At 44.1% G+C, this 21,649-nt stretch overlaps 1 protein-coding gene across 3 annotated transcripts in view; it reads left to right on the forward strand.

Moving 5' to 3' along the window:
* NBAS (NBAS subunit of NRZ tethering complex) overlaps positions 1–21,649 on the forward strand; it is a 2,361,081-nt gene that overhangs the window by 312,899 nt on the left and 2,026,533 nt on the right. For all 3 annotated transcript variants that reach the window (XM_078647778.1, XM_078647779.1, XM_078647780.1), the window contains exon 10: positions 11,625–11,760. In XM_078647778.1, the coding sequence (XP_078503904.1) occupies positions 11,625–11,760 (136 nt within the window). The remainder of the gene's footprint in view (positions 1–11,624; positions 11,761–21,649) is intronic.

Genomic DNA, 21,649 nt, shown 5'->3' on the forward strand with positions numbered 1-21,649 from the left:
GTTGACTTTTTGATTGATATATGTGTTGAAGAGCGTAGGGCTGAGGGATGACCCTTTTGCACTCTGCGTATGAGTTTATGGGCTTCTGAGGTATACAGTGTTAGGCTGACCATTTGAGTTATTTCTGTGAAAAAATGATCAAGTCCAGCCGAGGGCAGATTTTTGAATTCTGATCTTGGGTAGGCGTCTGATGTGGTTGGGGTGCAATACCGTGTCGATGGCCACCACGAGGTCCAGAAGGAGGAAGGCTGTTGTCTCTCCAATGTCAAGGATCATGCAGAAATTGTCTGTTGCGTCAATTAGTGCTTCCTAGCTGTGGTTGGGTCTGAATCCGGACTGTGTTGCTTCTAGGATCTGGTGGTTGACAAGGTGGTCAGTGAGGCATCTGTGGATGATTTTCTCTAAAACCTTGGCTGGGTTTGGTAAGTGGGAGATCGGTCTGTAGTTGGTGAGCTTGGTTTCGTCTTCCGAGCAAAAATGCATCAAAAAAGGCAACATATGTCTCTGAAATAGACTCTGTTAACACAAGCACTTGAAAGCTAAAATATGAAAAAGCTTCCATACACGAGCCTTTGAAACATTTCCTTGTGGCTTGTAGAGAACTAGCTCCCAAAGGCAAATAATAAGTTAACATGGTAAATGACTGCACCTACTCAGTACTAAATGCAAAGTGCTCCATTGTGTATTGATGTGTCTTCCAGGGCACCACATGCCGCCATTATTCGGCTACCCCTACTTGCCTTTACTCTGTGTTCCTGGTGCATTTAATTTGTGAGGTCATATGCCCTAGCAATATTTCTAGTCTGGGGTCGTTATTGCTGGCCTTACTTGTTGGGCATGAGGGAGAAGGTAACATTAATAGTAATTCCCTGCGTTGTGAGCCAGAGAGGACAGGGCCATGGACTGAAGTGTTGAGAAAGCCATGTCTGACTGCACCCACTATGGTCAGGCACTGCCTGCATTCTAACAGAATTTGCAAGGGCCTTAGTTAAATAGGTTGACGAGCATGGCTGAATGATGCTGGGGAGACAGGCTGCAGCAGAAAATAATTTCTTACTATCAAATCAGAGTGATAGCACCAAAGCATTGCAATTTTAAATATAATTTGCTTCACGCATGAAAAATTGGCTGAGCAGATCTGAATGCAGAAAGTAGAGTCACATTTGAAGGGTTTCAAATGTGCTTTTAAAGTGGTGTACTGCACTTAAAGGGAGGATATCTTGCTGATTGCACTATTTTGTAATGTCTCTCCTGATAAACTAGCATGATTGTAATGATGGGCACAATATTAAATGCTTGAACAGACTTTCCTCTGCAGTCTGTAGCATCTTCCAGTCAGTGCTGGTTACTTTTTTTCTTTTGCCCATCCCTAATGCCTGTGTTGAAAATTCATTTCCCAGTATCGAACTGGTAAAAAAAGGATGGAATGACCACATCTCCCTCCTGCTGATGATGCATGTGGAGTTATATTTTTGCAGGATGGTAGACTCAAATAACTGTTCTTACGTTTTCAAGATAGGACGTGACCGTAACATGGATTTAACTGCAAAAATTAGCTAAATGCAGTTTTGGATCATAAACTGCGTCTGAAGTGGGAGGGATTTGGGGTAGGGACATCGGAGACTCAGACTGGGAAAAAAACCTGGCATGTCCAAAGAAGATCTCGAGAAATACGAGATTGAAATATACACAATTTATTTATTTAACATGACGTTCATAACACCCCAAAGATTGCATATAGCTTACGGTGGAGACCCACACAGCTTTCTTAGGTGCCACCACCTGGATGCTGATATTATACATATGACGCGGGAATGCACAGTGCTACGACCCTACTGGGACGGGGTCATGACCACCCTGGGGAATACATTGGGACGCACCATTGACACAATAGTGGAGATATGCCTGTTAGGGCTTTACCCACGCCGACCCAAACGAAAAGTTGGAACAAAATTCATTGACCTGGCACTAGCGAAAAGACATATAGCGAGAATATGGACATCCAACACTGGACCCTGTGGGTTTATGGAAGGAGCTCCTTGATGCTTGGGAGCACCCAGAGAGGGAGCTGGCGGATAGCCTGAAGGATGAGGGAGAATCAGGAGGGTAGGTGAACACGAGGTCCCCAGGGCGACACCAGGAGGTCGATGTATCTTGATTAGGCTCCTCGAAAGTGGAAACCCACCCCTCACGAATACAGTGCCATTTTAGAAAGCACACCAGGTAGTGGTGTGGGTGGACTCCCACCCTGAGCCTTGTGTGCCCCCGCCCCACTAATGTTGGGATAACAGCATTAGGCAATTTAAATGGCGAAAGAGACCTTAGGGATTCCTACCCCCTCCCGGACCGATCCCAATCCACACATTTCTGGATCATTATTACCTTGAGCTCCGTGCACTGGTTTTAATAGGTTCACACAGTTGAGAAGTAGGTTATAGTCTACCCCTCAGCATTTGCGTAGGAAGGGGGTTGAGGTGGTGCTGGCCGCCCTGGGTGACATCACTGAGTGGGGTGACAAAATGGCAAAAACGTGTTTTAAACACATATGTTTGCCACTTTGTCAAGCTGGTGTGACGAGAAAGTCTCCGCACCGGGTGCCACCTGACCTTGCCACGCCACTGCCCCTCAGATATACTTTACTACTGAGGCTGGATCCGCTATATGATGCGGAAATAGTGCAATCAGTTTATGTACAGTAACTGTATATGTCCCTCACTATAATTATGCCAAATTGGACTCAAAGGATAATAAATGTGATGAGCTTGTTTGTATTGTTTGTACTGCTGGATAACCTGCATCTTCTATATAAATTTACTGCTAGACGATCACATTACTTTCACATGGGCTACCAACCTTTTGGAGATTTTGTTTGTGAAGGTTGTGTGATTCCAAGAATCATTCCTTAGGACGTTATTTATGATGTACTACTGTTAGCCGAGCACCAGATCTCTGCTCCTTACTGGCCTAAGTCTCCAGCTTTGACACTTTGTACATTGGGTTTAATGAGTGTACATACATTTTTGAAGTTTTTGATTTGCTCAAGATCATCAGGCCTCTTTCTGGTGCGGGTGAATTTTCTCTACATATGTTAGGTTTTTTAATAGAAATATTTGGCTAACATCTTGACTTTGTATATTTAGTCTATTACTATAGAGTGACCTGTCTTTAATTTTAAAGTGGTCTGTGTGGCTGAAGGATGCCCGCTCATTGTTAAAGCCTTTATTGTCAGTCTGCTGTGTTTCTGCATCCAATTGTTGGCTTCTGTCCTAAAAATGTAGATGTTTGTTCTTAAAAACAGGAAAAATCTCTGCTCTTCCTAAATACCAGAGAGGATAGGAGAAAAATGTCTAGCTGTGTTTGGGAGAGGAGTTTTACCATTTTCATTGAAAGTGAAGTTGAAGTATATAGTGCTTGGTCTACAGTCATTGGAATTGGAACGGGATTTTGGTGTGTGAGGTGTGTAAGCACCTGATGGGACCTTCATTAAGGGAATTGCAGAGTTGGCAGTGTTATAAAAGTCTCAGAGAACTCAAATGGCCCCTACTGTCTGCCTGCATCACATTCATGACCCGCTGCATCGTCTACAAAGCAAACAACCCAAGCACTCCACTGTACCTGACAACCAAGATGAAGGCCCTCAGTGAAGCACGCACCGCGCGAGAAGGCCTGCCTTCCAGGTTCATCCCGTTGAAAAGCTCCGGAGACCCGACTTCCAGAGTTTGACTGGGAGCTTGTCGAAACCTGTGCCAGTGAACCCTCACCACATCCTGCCTGGTGAAGAGCATCGAGGGACCCCAGGAGAAAAAGCTCAGTAAAAGTTTCTAAGTCTGAAGGTAACGGACTTGACCTGCCCCAACTGCGATAGTCAAGCTGCCCATCTTCAACTGCAAGCCAGTCTGGATCCCTGGTTCACCCCGTTGGGACTCTCTTCGGAGGTCTGAATTTCATAGTTTTGACCAGGAGCTCGTCGCAAGGAAAGCCGGCGAACCCTCACCGAATCCGGACTGGTGGAGAGTTTCGAGGGACCCCAGCAGAAAAAGACCAAGGCCTATCGCAAGGGGTAGCTGAGCAGGGCTCCATCGCGGTCGACCTGAAACTTTGACTTGGTCCCCGTTGAGTGCGACTAGATGTCTGAATACGCGATAGGTTTCTATGTGCTATATAGTGCCAAATGATAAAAAAATTAATATCGCCAGTTCCCTATGTTGGATTGTTTTTGTTTGGAGTCATTTTAAAGATACAAATATTTCCCCTTTTTATAAATTGGTGTTGGATTTTTATTGTGTGTTGAGTCTTAATTATTTACTGAATTGATGTTTTTAAATACTTTACATACCTGTCTCTGAAGTTAAGCCTGCCTGCTCGCCGCCAAGCTACCAAGGGTTGTGCATAGGAATAATTCTCTGTGACCTATTCTGAGCCCTAGACTGTGTTAGTTGCCTTCTTGCCAGTAGTAGAGGCACATTTACCCCTACTAATGATCCACTTTCCAACACATTGTCTAGTACTTTATATAGATTGCAGTATTTGCCTTTACAGAACAGAAGTAACATAAAAACAAAGATACTGTTGAACTAGAGGTAGGCATGTTGAGGTTGATATTTTCATATTGTGCTGAAGTGTATTGAAAAGTTTGTTTTTGAATCTATCCAGCGGGAAATGTTTTTGGTTGGCTAAATTCATGAGCCTGTATTATACCCTAGATGGGATGTTTACTTGGCTGAGCATGCCAAGGCCACGTCACATAGCCTTGGTGCAGGTACAAATATTTATTCAAGCTGAAAATCTCACTGTGCCAACATCAGCATCCATTCAGATACATCCAATACACCCAGAGATCTCCCCCAATCAAAATGTCCTTCAAAGACCATCCAACATGCTCATACTTAAGAAGTCTGGCTACTGTCCCTTGGTTTTCTACAACTGAACCTCAACACCAGAGCGAAACAGAGTGATATGGAAGCAGAGCTCTATTTCCAAAATCCAAAAAGTTATTTTTAAGCAGATGTATACATGGCCAGCCGGAAATTAAGCAACCAACTAAAAGAGCCTGATAACTGCATTCCCCACAGTAAAACACTCTTTCGAAATTTAAGACTGAACTGAAATGCACAATTTCCACCTTCAAGCTACCACAGAACTACAGTTCAATGTAGATCGCTCTACAATCATGGGTAAGCTAGTAACATAAATTTGAAGATCTCAGCCAAGAAGAGATGTTCCTGCAGAGGAAGCGTTTTGGACATTACATCACCAAGCAATTCCCATGCTCTGTTGCTATAGAACCTCCCTGCACTCCATTTGAACATTCCATCTTCTGTTCCTCAATAAATGTTAAAGATTTGGTAAACCTGTCCGATACTTACGGAATACTGACTGCAGCTCTTCTTTCTCGGAAGAATTTCTCACCCTGGTCCAATAACTCCAAGAATTTCTCACCCTGGTCCAATAACTCCAACCCAGAACCAAGGGAATCAGTGGTTGGAAGTTTCAACATGTGGACAGAGGATGAAAATAGCAAACAGGTAACATTTTTCCTAGGGAATATGCCCACCTTCGTTTCAACCAGTTAAAGCACTTGCTTCTCACCAAGCAGGGCACATACTGGACCTTTTATACACCCAGAAGGCGAATGGAAAGAAGCTGATACACACTATTCATGTGCCGAACAAATGCCTATCTCTAACTCAGTCTGTGCTAATGCACCCCAAAAAAGGCTGCACAGTGAAGGCTGAAGCTCAGTTCCCATGAGCCACATAGCTAAAGTTTATGCTTCATCCTCTCTTGATACCTATTGACAAGAACAGACCTGGATACAAGTCCTCCATCTTTCTATTCTAACATCACAGCAACACGTGATATCACAGTCACCGAATAATAGAAGTAAAAGAAACCTGATTTAAAGCATATAATAGCAATCTGCAAAAGAAGACTTGAACGAAAATGGCGAAAGACCATATGTGACTGACAAAAGTCCATACAGAATTTATATGAGAAGATACCATCATGCTGGCAAAAAGATTAAGAAACTGTACTGTAGTAACTAGCTCGTGGATGCTCTCATCTTGACATCTAAATAGTATTACATGCACCGGAGTAGAATGAATATTCAGGCGCTGAAGACCATGCCTATATCCTGTAACCCACTTGAGAATGCCCTGTTTTATACTGTTTATTTTTCAATTTTCAAACAAAGCAATAATATAAAACCAGATGTGAGACGCTCAGCCACCTTAGCATCTGATACAAAGTCATTTTACTCAAATGTTACATCTTACAATCTCCTACATACAATCTAGAGCGTGAATGCCATTTAAAATTCTTCAACTCAAAATGTGTCCCGCCCACCACTTAAACCTTTTGCAGCTACATGAACCATACAATTCTTCAAATGATAGTGCGGGATATCACTGAATTAATGCTTCACATCTGCATGAAGCAGTACCCTGGTCATTAAAACATGCTAGCGACTTTCCTAAAAAGTCAGTGGACTGTTTGAACGTCTTAACTTCCTGCTATTGTTAAACCTGCTTTCCCACGTGAGATCATGGACATGGGTCACCTACCATCTTCAGGAGCACATCAACACCAATGACCTTCCCCACGCTGCCAATGTAGCTCTCGTTCAAATGTGATGGTCTTAATGAATGTTGGAGAAGGTTACCTTCTGGCCTAGATGAGAATCGGCTCGTAATCCTAAAATTACATATTAGCAGCTTATTGAATGATGGATTTCTAAATATTGCTAATAGGGTTGCAAGACTGGGTGAGAACCTCAAATACATTAATAAAAGGATCTGAGTTTTTCTCAGTCACTGATCCAGCAGGTCCACATAGTTACAGCAAAGTCCGGTTCTAAAATGACACGTGGCGCACTTCAAGGATCATCTTCTTCTCTTTTCTGTTCAGTGTGTGAATATGGTAGATCCCTGGCTTAGACCACCACACATCACCAACCAGGCAACCTCTGCGACTAAAAATATGAGTAGAGAATTGCAGCAGTATGGTTAATTTTGGATTAGGGAGAGCCTCCTATACCTTATTGATTCCAAGTTGGAGATCCTATTGTTTGGATATTGGAAACCAACTGGCTTCCATTTACCTCGCCCCATGGCCTAGGATTCCTCCATTCCTAAACTTTCATCATCTGCTTATAAGTTGAATACATAAACCTAGGGACCCTCTGAAATCTCAGCTCTTTCTTCAGTCCACAAATCAGTGCAATGTTGAAAGGCACACTCCATCAGTTATACAAGCTCAAGAAGATACTAATCCTTCTCTAGTCGGACCATTTTGTGGTCATCTCAGCAGGACTTGGAAGACATGGTCATATAACAACAGCTTTGAAAGCCCTGCACTGGCTCCCAGTATAGAGAAAAGCATTAATTTCAACATCCAAATCAGGCCTTCCTGAGGTCTGATCCCAAGTACCTTCAGAAAGTAACCTCATATTTTCTCTGCAAGTGCCCCCATTTTTTAACCTTCCCCCCTTGAGTTAAGTAACAATGGCCCTAATACAAAACATGAGAGAACTTAATTGAAAGCAACTGAAGGAGTGTCTTGGAACATACTTGACTACACATTCAGTCAGACAAACGCAGATTCAAGAAAGATCTAAAGTTCTTCAGTAAAGTATTCCAGTAAGATTTCTGATTGTGTACCTCATCCACTCAGCCACAAAGGGCTATGCCATTCAGTTTTGCTAGGGCGAAGACAAAGAAGGAAGTAGATGCATGCCGAACAGCACACCCATATGGATCAACATTGAACCATGTAAACCATGACTCTGGCACTTGTTCACTAGTATTACATCAAACAGAAATCCTTCTAATCATGGCTGGGGCCGACTGACCTAGATGCATTCAGAAGTAGTGTTAGATTTGGGGGTCTCTAGTTGGCACAGGTAGGTACTTGTGACAAACAGGGGTAAGGGGGGTACACTCCTAAAATAACCCCTGCTCACCCCCTTGGTAGCTTGCTCTTTTCCAAGCCCTTGGAGATCCTTCACAAGTTGAAAGTAAAGCACACAAAGTTCTTTCTCCTCTCTTTGGCAGTCAGGCAACCACTGCAGGCCAATCCCCTAAGCAGCACTTCATCTTAGTAATAGTCTCTCCTCCGTTTCTTCAGGTTCCTCTCCTCAGTAGAGGTTTCTTCTTGTAGTCCAAAAGTGATCTAATTTCTTGGGATCAGGGTCCCAATATTTACACCCCAAACTCCTTTGTCCCCTGAAGGCAGAGGGGCCTTTGCCCACTCCAAACCAGTTCTGAAGCACTCTGTTTACAGGACTCCTTCTTTCCTTTCACAGCGCAGGGCAGAAACATCAGACACCCCGCAGGAAGTGTAGCCATCATTGTGGAGGGAAAGCATAGCCCTGGAGCACTTTGTTGACAAGATTCCTTCTCTTCATTCACTGTGCAGGGTAGAGACATCAGCCGCTCCCCAGAAGGTGGAGCCGGCATTGTGGAAGGAAAGCACAGCCTTGGAGAACTTTGTTGACAAGATTCACCACTAGTTTGGAAGGAAATCAGTGTGAACAACCCGGGGGGGATCATTTGGCCGCCTCCTAAATGACCACATTCAACGAATGTCTGCTGCGGATCTCTGGGCTCTTAATCCAAGCCAGACTGTCTTTAAAAATACAATCAAAAAATGTATAAGATTGAAATCCCTGATCATGGACAAAACCCTTCTTGCGAAACGCAGTCATGCTTGGGCAGTAGCCAACTCTTACAAACGACTATCCCCGGCCAACTACTTTTCGGCAACATTTTCTCATTATCTAAAGCGATGTCTGATCGCCCTTAGATTGGGAGACTGGCGTTTCCTTCAAAATCTCCCAGCATGGCGTCGAAAACGGGACGATCTAATGTGCAGAGGGTGTGGGGCAGCAAATGAAACCATTCTGCATGTGCTTTGCATATGCCCTCTCTTTACTCTTCAACGCAGACGCCTACTCAGGCCAGAATGGAACAGGTTGGGAGTCCGGACATGCAGGCACGCCCTTATTGCTGCTCTGTCTTTAGAGAACACTGTTTTAAATATAAAATTGGCCAAATTCGTTCAGCAAGTTTACAGCATTTTAGAAAAATTGGAAACGGCTAAGGCTTTGCTGATAACTATGTAGAACGATAAGTATTTTAACCTCATCTGCTTTGTCCATGAGTGTTAATTTTTAAATTGATACGTCGCAATAAGCACTGATAAGAAAGGCCAAATTTTATTCTGTTTTTTCTATTTTTCTTAATCTGTAAAATTGTACTTAATGTGTTGGAAGAATCTTTTAAAGATATGTTTTTATATATCTAAATAAAGAAATTATTATTATTATTAAAAAAAGATTCACCACTGGGCTGACTCATTCTGTCTCTTGGAATCCCCTAGCCCTGTCACTCAAAAACACCAGGCAAGGAATACACAAACTAGCAGAGGCAGGCTTTGGATAGTTAGAAAAGAAAATACCTACTTTCTAAAAGTGGTATTTTCAAATACAGAATGTTAAAACCAATTACACTAAACAATGTATTTTATCATTCTGAGTCCAGGCATACTAAACTCGAATTTCTACCATGTTCTCTGAGTCAGTTTAGGATTATAAAATGTAATAATCTAACTGCCCATTCTGGCCTATGGAGAACAGGTAGCCTTGCAATAGTGAAAAACGAAAATGACTGTAATTCACTATTAGGGCATGGCACACACATCAGGGATTGCCCTATCTTATACTTACAATGCACCCTGCCCTTGGGCCTACCATAGGGGTGTCTGATATGAAGAAAATGTAAGGTTTAGGGACTGGCAAGTGGGTGCACTTGCCCAGTCAGCATGACCGTACCAGACTGCACGCAGGCTCTGCAATGGCAGACCTTAGACACATTTTACAAGGCTGCTTCTGTGGGTGGCACAACCAGTGCTGCAAGCCCACTAGCAACATTTGGATTTACACTCCCTGGGTACACTCAGTGCACTGTATTAGGGTCTGATACATAAACCAAATCAGTCAATTATGGAATCACCAATTAATACATTAATTTATCATAGGGAGAGTATATGCACTTTAGCACTGATCAGCAGTGGTAAAGTGCCCAGAGTCATAAAAGAGCCAACAGGTCAGAAAAACTACAAGAGGAAGGCAAAAAGTTCAGGGATGACCCTGCAAAAAGGGCCAAGTCTAACGAGTAGCCAGAAAGGAAAACTTTTTAGAGTGTAACAAAATTCCATAAAATCAATAATCATGACAAATATTTTAATCAATATGTATCAATGAAGCCTTGATTTAGAAATAATGGCAGTGTTTCCATCTGGCATCTTTCATCTCTTCATTTCATCCGTCTGATCACTGCTGTTCACAAGATTATCTCACACTGCTAGAGTTAGTTGAAGTTGGTTTTTGTGGTTTACCTATAATTTCACCATGGGTTATCATCAATTTTCCACAGTATATTGACAGTAGACTTCTGTGAACAACTTTTGTACCATGAACTGTAGTAGTCATTGGCAGTTTGTGTTCAAAATTCAAACATATCCTTTTCTTTATAACTGCGCAACACAATCTGTCACTACTGCAGTGATCGCATAGTCCCTCAGAAGTAGACAATTGAATCGAACACTTTGTCCCAGCAGTCCAAAATAGAGGGTTAACTGAATCCACATTCACAAGTCATTATTTGCCTACATCAGATCCTAAGGAGCCATTACTGTTCAGAAATCTATTTACACTTTTTAATCCATAAGCATGGCAGTCAGTGGCGGTCGGTACACTATGGGGGTGGCGGGGCCGGGGAAGGGAAAACATAATAAAGAAAATGTCAAATTTACCTGAGCAACTGTCTATCCCACGTAGTCTCTCCTCTGCTCTTCAACCAGAAAGCACCCAGGCTCCCCTAAGCCAATAACAACGCTGCAATGTAGTGTTGTGATTGATCTGAGGGTCGTGGTTCCGCGCTCAGATGGGGAATGGGAGCTTGGGCATGTTCTCCACCCAGGCTATAAAGCAGCCTGGCGGAAGAACATGTAAAGTGTGTATAACTGTTTGGCCAGGCCAAGACGGCCAGTCAAACCTTCATGCGCTGTTTAGTCTGCAGCAACCAATCCTCCTCCCCGACGTCACGGGAGCCAAGGCCCGTCCACCCTAACCTGGCGGATACTAAAAATATAATGATAATAACTTATGTTATTATCAATTTATTATCCCGTTTACACTGCTCCGAGAGCAGTGGGGATACGCTCCTCCGCCTTAGCAGAGGACCACTTATGCCAGTGAAAAATAAAACAGCAACACTGTCCTTTCCCAGTGAAGAAGCTGGGGTTTGGCTAATGCCAGTGGTGTGATGCAAGATGTTGTGACACCTCTTTTTCAAGCCTTTCGTTCAAATGCTTCTGTAATGTGTCGTTTGGAAGCAGTTATTCAAATAAAGACTATGCAATGAGAAAGTTAACATAAAGAACCATTGTGTTATAAATAACATATAGTAAGACTCAACATATGTTTTGTACAATTTAAAACAATGGTATTATATTTATAATGTTGATAATTTAACGCAGTACAAAAACATGTGGTTTTGTGGAGCTTGATTAAAAGCCAGTAACTATTTTAACTCATGTTATGTATTTTGTATTCCACGTAGACTTTTGCTTGTAGGTGGTTGTGAGACGAGTCAAGACGCGTCGAAAGCTGCACAGTGTGGAATATCAGCCTGGAGAGTACTGTCAGGCGCCCCCTACTATAAGCAGGTCACTAGTTCTGAAGATGATGTTGCCATTGTAAGTACTTTTTATTTCTATAAATTATTCATTTTAGCTTTGGAACTACATGTCAGGCACTGTATGCCCCCACAAGTTAGCCTAAGGTAATTTGGAGTCACCACAGTAGATTGCTCCACAGTGTTATTTCCCATGTTCTAAAAGTAGTACAATAACATTGAATTAGATCTTGCATAGCTTTGTTCAGAGTTTATCAGCCTTGACAGAACTGCAGGCAGTTATGTCGGCTTCTCAAAAGTTCTGCTTATTTTTAGTGCATATGTGTTCGATTTGTAAAAGAAAGAACCATAGACAGGAATGTTGATGTATTGGTGGGTGAAGGGCACTTGTGTGGAAGGTGGCTGACACCACAGATCCGTGCATAATGTCTTGTTACTTTGTATATGAATCTAGAGTTACACGTTCTCTTCCTGAGTTCCACACCAACAAAAACAGTGTTTATTTATTTTCTTTTTTAAATATCTTTATTTGTCAATTTTCCTGTGCACAGGGCAGTCACAGATAAGGAAGGTGATATAAACATCAACAACATTATTTAACAACTTGGCGTTACACAGAGCGCTCGTACAAGCGAAGTAATAGTAGCACATTGGAATAGAAAGACAACCTTTAATAGACATACACTTTTCTATAGTCCCATCCCAGCTTGTATGCGGAGACTGGACGGTGTCTTGCCTCCCCATGTCTGCACCTCCAGGCCTGTGTGTTGCTGTCATTACGGAGCTACCCCACTCATCCTAGCCCTGCTCCTGGATCTTTGTCTCTCCACCTGTCAGCCCCTTGCAATCATTAGAGTGAGGGGTATGGTCAGGGCTTTAAGTGGGATGATAAAACTGGGGGGTCTCTCACAGGGGCGTGGCCAATATAATCAAGGGTGTGCCTTAAAAACACATGGGCTAAAAATCTGTGCTTGTCATAGTGTGCCGCCCGACTTGTATTTTCCTGTTTCTGTCATTGCAACCAGATAGATGATACAACAAGTAACATCATACCTACAACAAGTCAAAACTATTGGCTTTGTCAATGGTTGTTGGTTGCATTAGATAAATAGGCAGCAACTTTGGCTTGTATAATATTGAAAAAGCTTCCACTTAAAGCCCTGGTGACACCACAACAATGTTGCTGCTCCTGAGTTTCAAAAAGAAAAGGGAAATCCAGAGAGAAAATGGCTCTCTTTAAAGGATTTCACTTCCCCTAGAAGGCTCACCTGGCATGACCTCATGCCGTAATTTCTCCACTAGAGAGAAGTAAGCAGTGTGAGCACGTGCACATCGATGTGCCTGCTGTCACTGCTGTCCGGAAAAAAACGACCGCCTGTGCCAGGGCACAAAACAGAGCCCGATAGAGACCTGTTTCGAGGCCCCCTTAAAAAAAAATGCCGGTGCTCAACACCGGTGAGACCCGGCCCACTTAAAGCCCTGGGTCTGGTTCATGAATATCTCCATCTTCTTTGTCCGTCGCGTCCTCCCCTGAATTGGTAAGGCTGTTATTCATTAGTGTCCACCTCTCTACATCCTCCGGGGCATTGTCATCAGTTCTGACCTTCTTGAGGTGTCTCTTCTTTGCCAGTGCCTACTCAAGTGTGTCCCTCTGCCATGTCTCAGCTTTGGGCATCCTTTGTGAGTTCCGATGAATGGCTATGCGTCTTTTCCCCAACACAAGCCCCAGTGCAGCAAATTTAAATGACATTTTCAACTTCCTAAACCATGGGAGGTGTCCCCAGAGGCACTGCTTCTTGTCCTAGATGAGTGGAATCCTAGTTACTCTGCACACATTTTCTAGTCCTGTACAGGTCCTCCCTCCCAGAGCATGTGCAGGAGAGGGATGCCGTGCGCAAGGCATTTAAGACAGACTGGAGGTCACTGCAGGAAAAGTGTGTGCACCCTCACTGGAGTCAGATACGTCTGATGCAGTGCACATGTGTGTCAGTTTAAACCAGAGATTCCTGGCTATAGTGTGCAGCAGTGCACACGCAGCCTCCCATTCCTTATCCTGCAGGGGATCACCTAGACCTTCCTGCCATTGTGATCATACCGCCATGGGGTGGTTTGAATCTGTCCTTCTTTAACCCCTTATTAAATCTGAAAATCAGATGCTGGCTTCCGCCGCCCTCTTCCAATATCTCCATTGATTGCGAGACCGGGGGCGTGTCTGAAAATCACGTTCAGATTTCATGGGCCTTACTGCTCAGTTTCAGCCAGCTCCTAATGCCTCACGTGCTGCATCGAATGTTATGAATGCTTCTGAGGGATATAGGTCACGTGGTGTAATACAGCCCCCTCTCGCCATCGGGTCAGCGACATGGCATGGTCTATATCTCAAAATGGCTTGAGTCAATCCAACCGCAGCACTCTCAAGAATGATGACTTTCACAGTATACTAGTAACTTTTGTGTCCTGCTGCTCTAACAACTATTTTTGGAAGATGGACATTCATATTTTTTCCCTGCATCAAGCACTTATGCAGCATATTTATCGCCACCGAGCCATCCAGAAACATATTTTCCTAGTTCCCACCCTCTTGGCCCCACCATGCTGTGTGCAGGAGCTGTGACACCAAGTAATATAATTCCAAGTCTGGCAGGTCCAAGCCATCCTCCAGCCTGTCTCTTTGTGTGTCAGAGGCGCACCATACTGCGTCTACTGTCCCACTAAGGAAATTTGTATTGTACCAAGCGTCCTTAAGGTCGAGGGTGAGATACAGTCTGTTGAGTTTTGTACAGTATATAAACAGCGATGGAGGAAAACCATGTTTGCCAAAGCCATCCTGCCCATGATTGAGATTGGTAGTTTGTTCCAAAATTTAACAGATGCCTCTAATTCTTTGAGTACCCTGCACTTGTTGTAGGCATACTGGCACTCGGGCACATACCCATGTATCAAAACTTGCCCGTTTCCCACTGCAGGCCCACATTCAGCAGGTCGTCTCTGGGCACTCTGGCATATGCCACCAAGAAGAATATAACTCTTGTGTTTGTTGAGCTGCAGTCCAGGCATACTTCCAAAGCGATGCAGCTCAGTCATTAAGATTGGCAGTGCTGCCACAGGGTGGGATAAATACATTAAAGTGTAGTCTGCTATCATTGACACTATTTGATTGAAGGACCCACCCTTATTCCCCAGTCTTTCATGGTGGCTCGGAGTCTAATGGCCATTGGTTCCACCGTTGGAACACTACTTCTGACAGCCAGGTCTGGTATGAAGGACACTTCGCCTGCGTGGTTTTGCAAGACATTTTGATCTGATCCCTCTCCACAAACCCTCCACCTTGGAGAGTTACTGCTTTGTTATCTATTCTGAGTTGAGGAATCTATGTTAGTATTATCTATCTAAAGAACAAGTTACTTGCCTTCCATTACTTTCTTTCTGGTGGATACTCTATCTAACCACAGATTCCTCACTGCCTTCCACCTCCCTCTTTTTTGGAGCGGCATCTTTTAACATCCAAAAATGTCCCAAGTTAATACAGGGCCTTTACATTCTCTTCCAGGTGAGTGCAGTGACCGGTTCCTGATTCTGCTCTTTTAAGTCTAAAGAACATTTATAAAATAGTTCTAGAGCACACCTAAAAGCCTATAGTTCATGCTGTGATTACCTCGTGACTGGATTATGCAAATATCTTATATCTTGGCCTTCCTGACTATTTACTCTGTTGACTTCAGGTTGGGCAGAATGCAGACGCTAGATTGCTTCTTAATCTAACTAGACTGGAACCTATCGCCTCCCATTTGTGGAATTTACATTGGCTCCTGGTGTGTGTTTACACTTGTTTAAATGCCTGCTGCTGACTTTATATTCCTACCACAATAGAGGTCCCAAATACTTTAGGGAAAGAATTAATTCTTGTCTTCCCTTAAGATCTCTGAGACCAATCAACCAATTTTCTTTTTGCAAGTTCCTAATGTGTGATGTGCTCAAATGGGTGGTCACTCTTTTTCATTCTTGCCACCTAAAATGTGGAATGTGCTTCCACATCTGGTCGCAGAACAGTGTTTAAAAAAAAACCTGAAAGCATGGTTATTCGGCTCCAAATAGTTCCTACTATGACACTCACTTCCATGCTTTTTAGCGCTCGGACGCCCTTTGGGCAGAGGCATGCTGTATAAATGATTGATTTAATATTAGGCACATTGTTACCAATGGTGGTTCGTGCTCTGTGTCTAAAGGTGTGAAAAAGGAAGAGACAAACTGATATCAGCGTGCAGCGTTGGCTCTTATATGTAGCTGCGCTCAGTCATTTCTGGGGTGTTCTGAAGTCAGCACGGAACCACAGGATGATTCTTAGCGGCACGTGGGAGCACTGCTAAGAAAAACCTCCCGATCCAAACTAGCGCCTAAGGAATAGTCTAAGGGGAGGAGACTGCGGTTAGATACAGTATCCATTAGAAAGAGCGTTACCAAAGGTAAATACCTTGTTCATCAGGTTTATTAAAATTTTATGAGAGGTAAAAATCAGTTGAGGCGCATTTATTCACAATAGTATACTATAAACCAAGTGTGTATGTCTTCACAATCACACAGTTTGAAGAATCTCAGGAGCTCGTTTAATTGTGTCTGTAACTTGTGCAACAAAAAACAAGCATTTGCAGTGCTATAGCTCTCGCATTTATGAGAATTTGAGCTATTGGTATTGTAAATTACTATAGCTTAAATTCTCGCAAATGCAAGAGCTATTGCATTACAAATATTTGTTGCTGTTTACAAGCGCCCCATGCCATGCTTTCATGTTAATAGAGGCCGTGCCCCCTTCTTTAGACGAGCTGCATCTAAAGAAAGGGGTGTGGCCACCATTAAAGTGAAAGCACAGTATGGGGCGCTTTTACAAAACATTTGTTTGTCATGTTGACAACCAAATGCGTTTTTCTGTAAAAAAAAAAACAAACAAACATGCAAAGGTTTAACTTTAATAGTGGCCGCTGATTTATTTAGACGCGGCTCGTCTAAAGAAAGGGTGCAGCTTCTAGTGACGTGAAAACGCGGCATGGGGTGGTTGTAAACAACAACAAAAGTGAATATATAGTAAAAGAAAAACATGCATCCGCGTTCAGCGTTGCATATAAACCAATTGGACGGCTGCCACTGTGGCGTGCTGTGCTATAAAAAATAAAGGTTAGTGGAGAATGTGGCTTGCCTGCAACAGCAGGCAGGTGAAAACAATTTAATAAAATAGTGCTCGGAGGCTGTAATTAAAGCCTACTGAGTACCAACACACATAAGTGGTCCAGTCATTATCGGAGTTTACAAGATGAGACAAGGCGGTACAAAGGAGGAAATACTAAGCCTATTAACCAATGGAAAGCTACATTTTACAAAGGACAATGACAAGAACCCGAGGTCTCTCTCAAACCCCCGGCATTGGCCTTGCACACTCCCACCAAGGCCAGGAGAGGTGGGGGCAGACTGGACCCCCCACCTCCCCCTTTATGAACGCTGTGCTCCTGTACTCGTATACTGTGTTGTGCTCTGCTCCGCCTGATCCTACTCCTCCCCCCCCCCCAACCGGACCCTGTGTTAATTTGCCCCCCCCGTGCCGTGTGTGGCCGGTAGCCCTGTTTCGCCCCTGACCTTTCAACATCCAATGACACTATGCAAACGTTGTCACCCATCCCCTTTTTCCTCACTATGACCCTCCCCTCACCCCCTCACTCCCAATCCCCCTTGCACCCAATCAGCCCACCCATTCCCCTCCCTTCTACTCCTCCCTCCTGGCCCTTTTTCACAGCCGCCCCTTCCATTCCTCCTCCAACCCTCACTCACTCCTCCTCTCCCAACTCCAAATCACAATACTCCTCACCCGGATTCCCCTTCCTTTTCTCCTCCTCATTCCTCCTCTCCTAACTCAGCCTCACACCCTCTGAATCACACTACCCCCCAACCTTCCTCTCCCAACTCATCCTCTCCCCCCAACCACACTCTTCCCATTGTCCCACCCCGCACTCCTTCACCACACTGCAACTGTACCTCCTTGCTATCTGCAAACTACTCACCCTCAGAGGTTTCATCTCCCCCCATCCCGCCATGCCATTCCTTCTCCCCTTCAACTACAGCCCTCCCTGCTCTCCTGCCTGCATCGGCTCATCTCCTCTTCAGAACAGGCTTCCTGTCTGCATCTGCTCACTGCCTCCTCAGAGTAGATCTCCCTCTGCAGCTAATTCCGAACCCCATTTGTCCTCCTCCCCACCTCACCCTATTTCCCCCCTCACTCTTATCTCAAACTCCCTGCGCAACATCGAACTTAACCTCTTCATTCTCACCAGAGATCTCTCGCATCTTAGTAACAATTTCTACAACCTCAAATCCAGCGACCACCCTCCCCGAAGAAACACCGCTAGCCCTGGTCTAATAAACTCCACCACCTCCAAACAGTGGAAAACAACTCCCTTGCTTTGCCGGGCCCAAAGACCTCTCCGTACCACTTGCACCCTCTCTCCCCGGGAAATTTCCAACCTTCAAAATTCCTACCCTCCATACTCTTTGACCATAAACACGCCCCCCACCTTCTCAAACATCCCCGTCATATTGGGGACTAGTCGTATTCCCCTCGCACCTGTCTCACCTAGACCCCCTCCTCATCTCACCTCCATCCTTGCCCTCCCTTCTCCAAAACCCACTCTCAAACCCCTCACCTGCATGCTTGTTAACTGCCGCTCCGCTGCCCGCCATGCCATAGAAATCTCTGAAACCATCCTTAGCGAATCCATCAACATTGCGGTCCTTACAGAATCCTGGCTTAATGACCACTCTACAAGCATTTTAGACATACTCTTACCCCCGGGCTACTCCATCATTAGGAAAGATAGACCCATCCGAAAAGGCGGTGGTGTAGCTATCATCTTCAAAGACGAATTACAGCTCTCCCTTATCAATAACACCGAATATGCCTCCTTTGAATACCTTGTAGCTGAACTCAAAATACAGGGTTCCCCCCCATCCGCCTTCACAATATATATAATCCGCCCGGAAACCAATACCCATTCATTGACGAGCTATCCAACCTTCTTACCCAATCCTCAATTACCAATTCTAAAAACATCTTCCTGGGAGACTTTAACCTCCATTGGAATGATTCCAAAGATCCCTCAATCGCCCTCCTCTCTGACCTTCTCGAAATAAATGACCTCAAACAAATCTGTCAGTCACCAAACCCTTCCAAAGGAGCCACCCTCGACGCTATCATCACCAGCAAGGATCTAGCCCTCCTATCTAACATCATTCCCATTGACTGGTCCGTCCATCCCCTTATCCTGTTCTCCATAACTATCTCTGCCTTACCCCCTCCTACCAAAACTATTAAACCCATGAAACAGATCAGAAATCTCAGTCAGATCCCCCCTAACTTACTTGAATCCAAACTTCATGCTCAACTTCTCGCTATCCCTCCCTCCCTGAACACAAATGAACTTACCGAACAATATAACAAAGCAGTCATCGATACCCTTGACCTTCTGGCCCCTCTCAAGCTAAAAAAACAAAGAAATATCCCCTCTAAATCATGGTTTAACACAGAGCTTAATAATGAAAGACGCAGTCTCAGACTGACGGAAATATTAAGGAGACAGCACCCCTCCCCTTCTAACATGGCCTGCCTCAGACTTGCTAGATCGTCTTACAAAAAACATATCTTTAGACAAAAAACTTCCTTCTTCAGGACTCAACTAGATCGAGCTCACAACAGGCCTAGAGAGCTATTCAACATTGTGCGCAATCAAACCGCTTCCGCTCCCCCTGTCACGCTGGCCTCGACGACTAGATGTGAAGAAATAGCTCTCTTTTTCTCTGACAAAATTAAACTAATTTAGCAAACCTTCCTCTCTACTGCAATCCCTACCGCCAATCCAAACATCTCTCTTAATATCCCCCCTCCAACATAACTACCTCTACACCCACTACTACCCACCATAACTCTGATCTCCCTCACCCCCCTTGCCCTCCAATTTCCTGGACTCCAACCATCTTAATTCTCTTCCTAAAAACAATGCCACATGGCTTAACTTCCAACCTGTCACTGAAAGAGACGTCTTTAACATCATTACCAAACTCAAGCCTTCCTCCCACACCAAAGACCCTCTCCCCTCCAAACTTGTCCAAAACCTCAAACACATCATCACCCCTTCCTGGACCTCTATCATCAACAGCTCCCTTGCCCTGTGTCCCCACTTTATTGCAACTAGGCCAAATTACCCCCATTATAAAAAATCCCTTGGCAGACACAAACGACCTCAATAACCTTCGTCCCATCTCCAACCTTCCTCTTCTTTCTAAAGCCCTGGAAAAATGTGTCCTTCTCCAACTAGATAAACACATTGAACATTTTAACTTACTTGCCCCCTCCAATCTGGCTTTAGGAAAGGATGCAGCACTGACACCGCCATGCTAAACATTGTTGATGACATCCACCACTCACTTGACAATGGCGAATCTAGCCTTCTGATCCTCCTTGATCTCTCTGCAGCGTTTGATACTGTTAACCACTCTGCTCTACTCAATGCTCTTAGAGATCGATTCGGACGGAACGGGACGACACACAAATGGTTCGTCTCATACCTACAACACCGTTCTCAACAAATCAAAATTCAAAATTGCCTATCTAACCCTACCCCCATCTCCTTAGGAGTTCCGCAAGGATCCATCCTCTCTCCCTCTCTCTTTAACCTTTTCATGGAACCCCTCACACTCATTCTTAAACAAGCCGGGATCAACTACCATCTTTACGCCGACGACACCCAAATCTATTATAAGATTAAAACTCATGCTGACATCCTTCACCTCAACAACACTCTCCAAGATTCAAGCCTGGTTCCACATTAACCACCTCAAACTCAACCCTAAAAAAACTGAAATTATTCTTTTTTCCCCCAAAAATAACAAGCTCCCCATTCAGAACTGAATCTCTGACCTTAATGCCCTCAACTGCTCTTTATCTTTGCCCTCCTCAGTCAAATCACTAGGAATCTCCATTGACAATCTCCTTACACTCAAGACACACATCAAAAACTCTGCCAAAGGAGCCCTCTTCACTCTCCGCCAACATAAGTAAATCAAGCCCTTCATCCCGATCGATGATTTCAAACTAGCAGTACAATCCCTTGTCCTTTCTCGCATCGACTATGGTAATCCCATTCTCACCGGAACTCCCAAGATCCATCTAGCACCTCTAAAATCTGTGCTTCACCTTGCAGCTAGACTTACCACTGACTGCAAGCGATTCAACCACATCTCCCCTGTCCTTAAAACCCTTAAATGGCTCCCCATTGAAGGTAGGTCCTCTTACAAAACAGCCTGCATTACACATAAAATTCTCCATCAAAACACACCGACCTACCTCGTTACAAACTCACTAAAGCCGGTTGCTCCCGTCCCCTGAGAAGTACTAACACCCTCCTTCTTATCCCCCCCTTCTAAAAAAGAAAAACACCCAGTCACGTTCCTTTTCCGGCAACGCTCCTTGCATTTGGAATGCCCTTCCAACTGACCTTCGCTGCAACCCTTCCTACTCTAGCTTCAAAAAAGAACTCAAGCTACATCTTCTCAATAAATGCTGGGGACCCTAAACCCTATCTGTTCTCTTCCACTGGCCATTCCTGTCCTGCCCTATTTACATCCGCCCTCTCTCTATCATCCTTACTCGCCCTTCCTTCTCGACACTTCCCCTCAAACCCCCCCCCACCCTACTTCTCCCCCTCCCTCTCCCTTCCTATTTGTGCCTTATCATATTTTTGATTATCACTTCTTCCACATTCTGATATGCTTACTTCCCATATTTATCGTTTTGTAATCTGTTAAACTGAGACTTATATGTTATATATATATATACATTGATGCTTGGTATATTCTCTGTCTTATTGACCCTCCTGTCTCAAAAATGTAAAGCACTCTGATACCCCTGGGTC

Source organism: Lissotriton helveticus, chromosome 6 (genome assembly GCF_964261635.1).
Source record: "Lissotriton helveticus chromosome 6, aLisHel1.1, whole genome shotgun sequence".
Taxonomy (NCBI): Eukaryota; Metazoa; Chordata; class Amphibia; order Caudata; family Salamandridae; genus Lissotriton; species Lissotriton helveticus.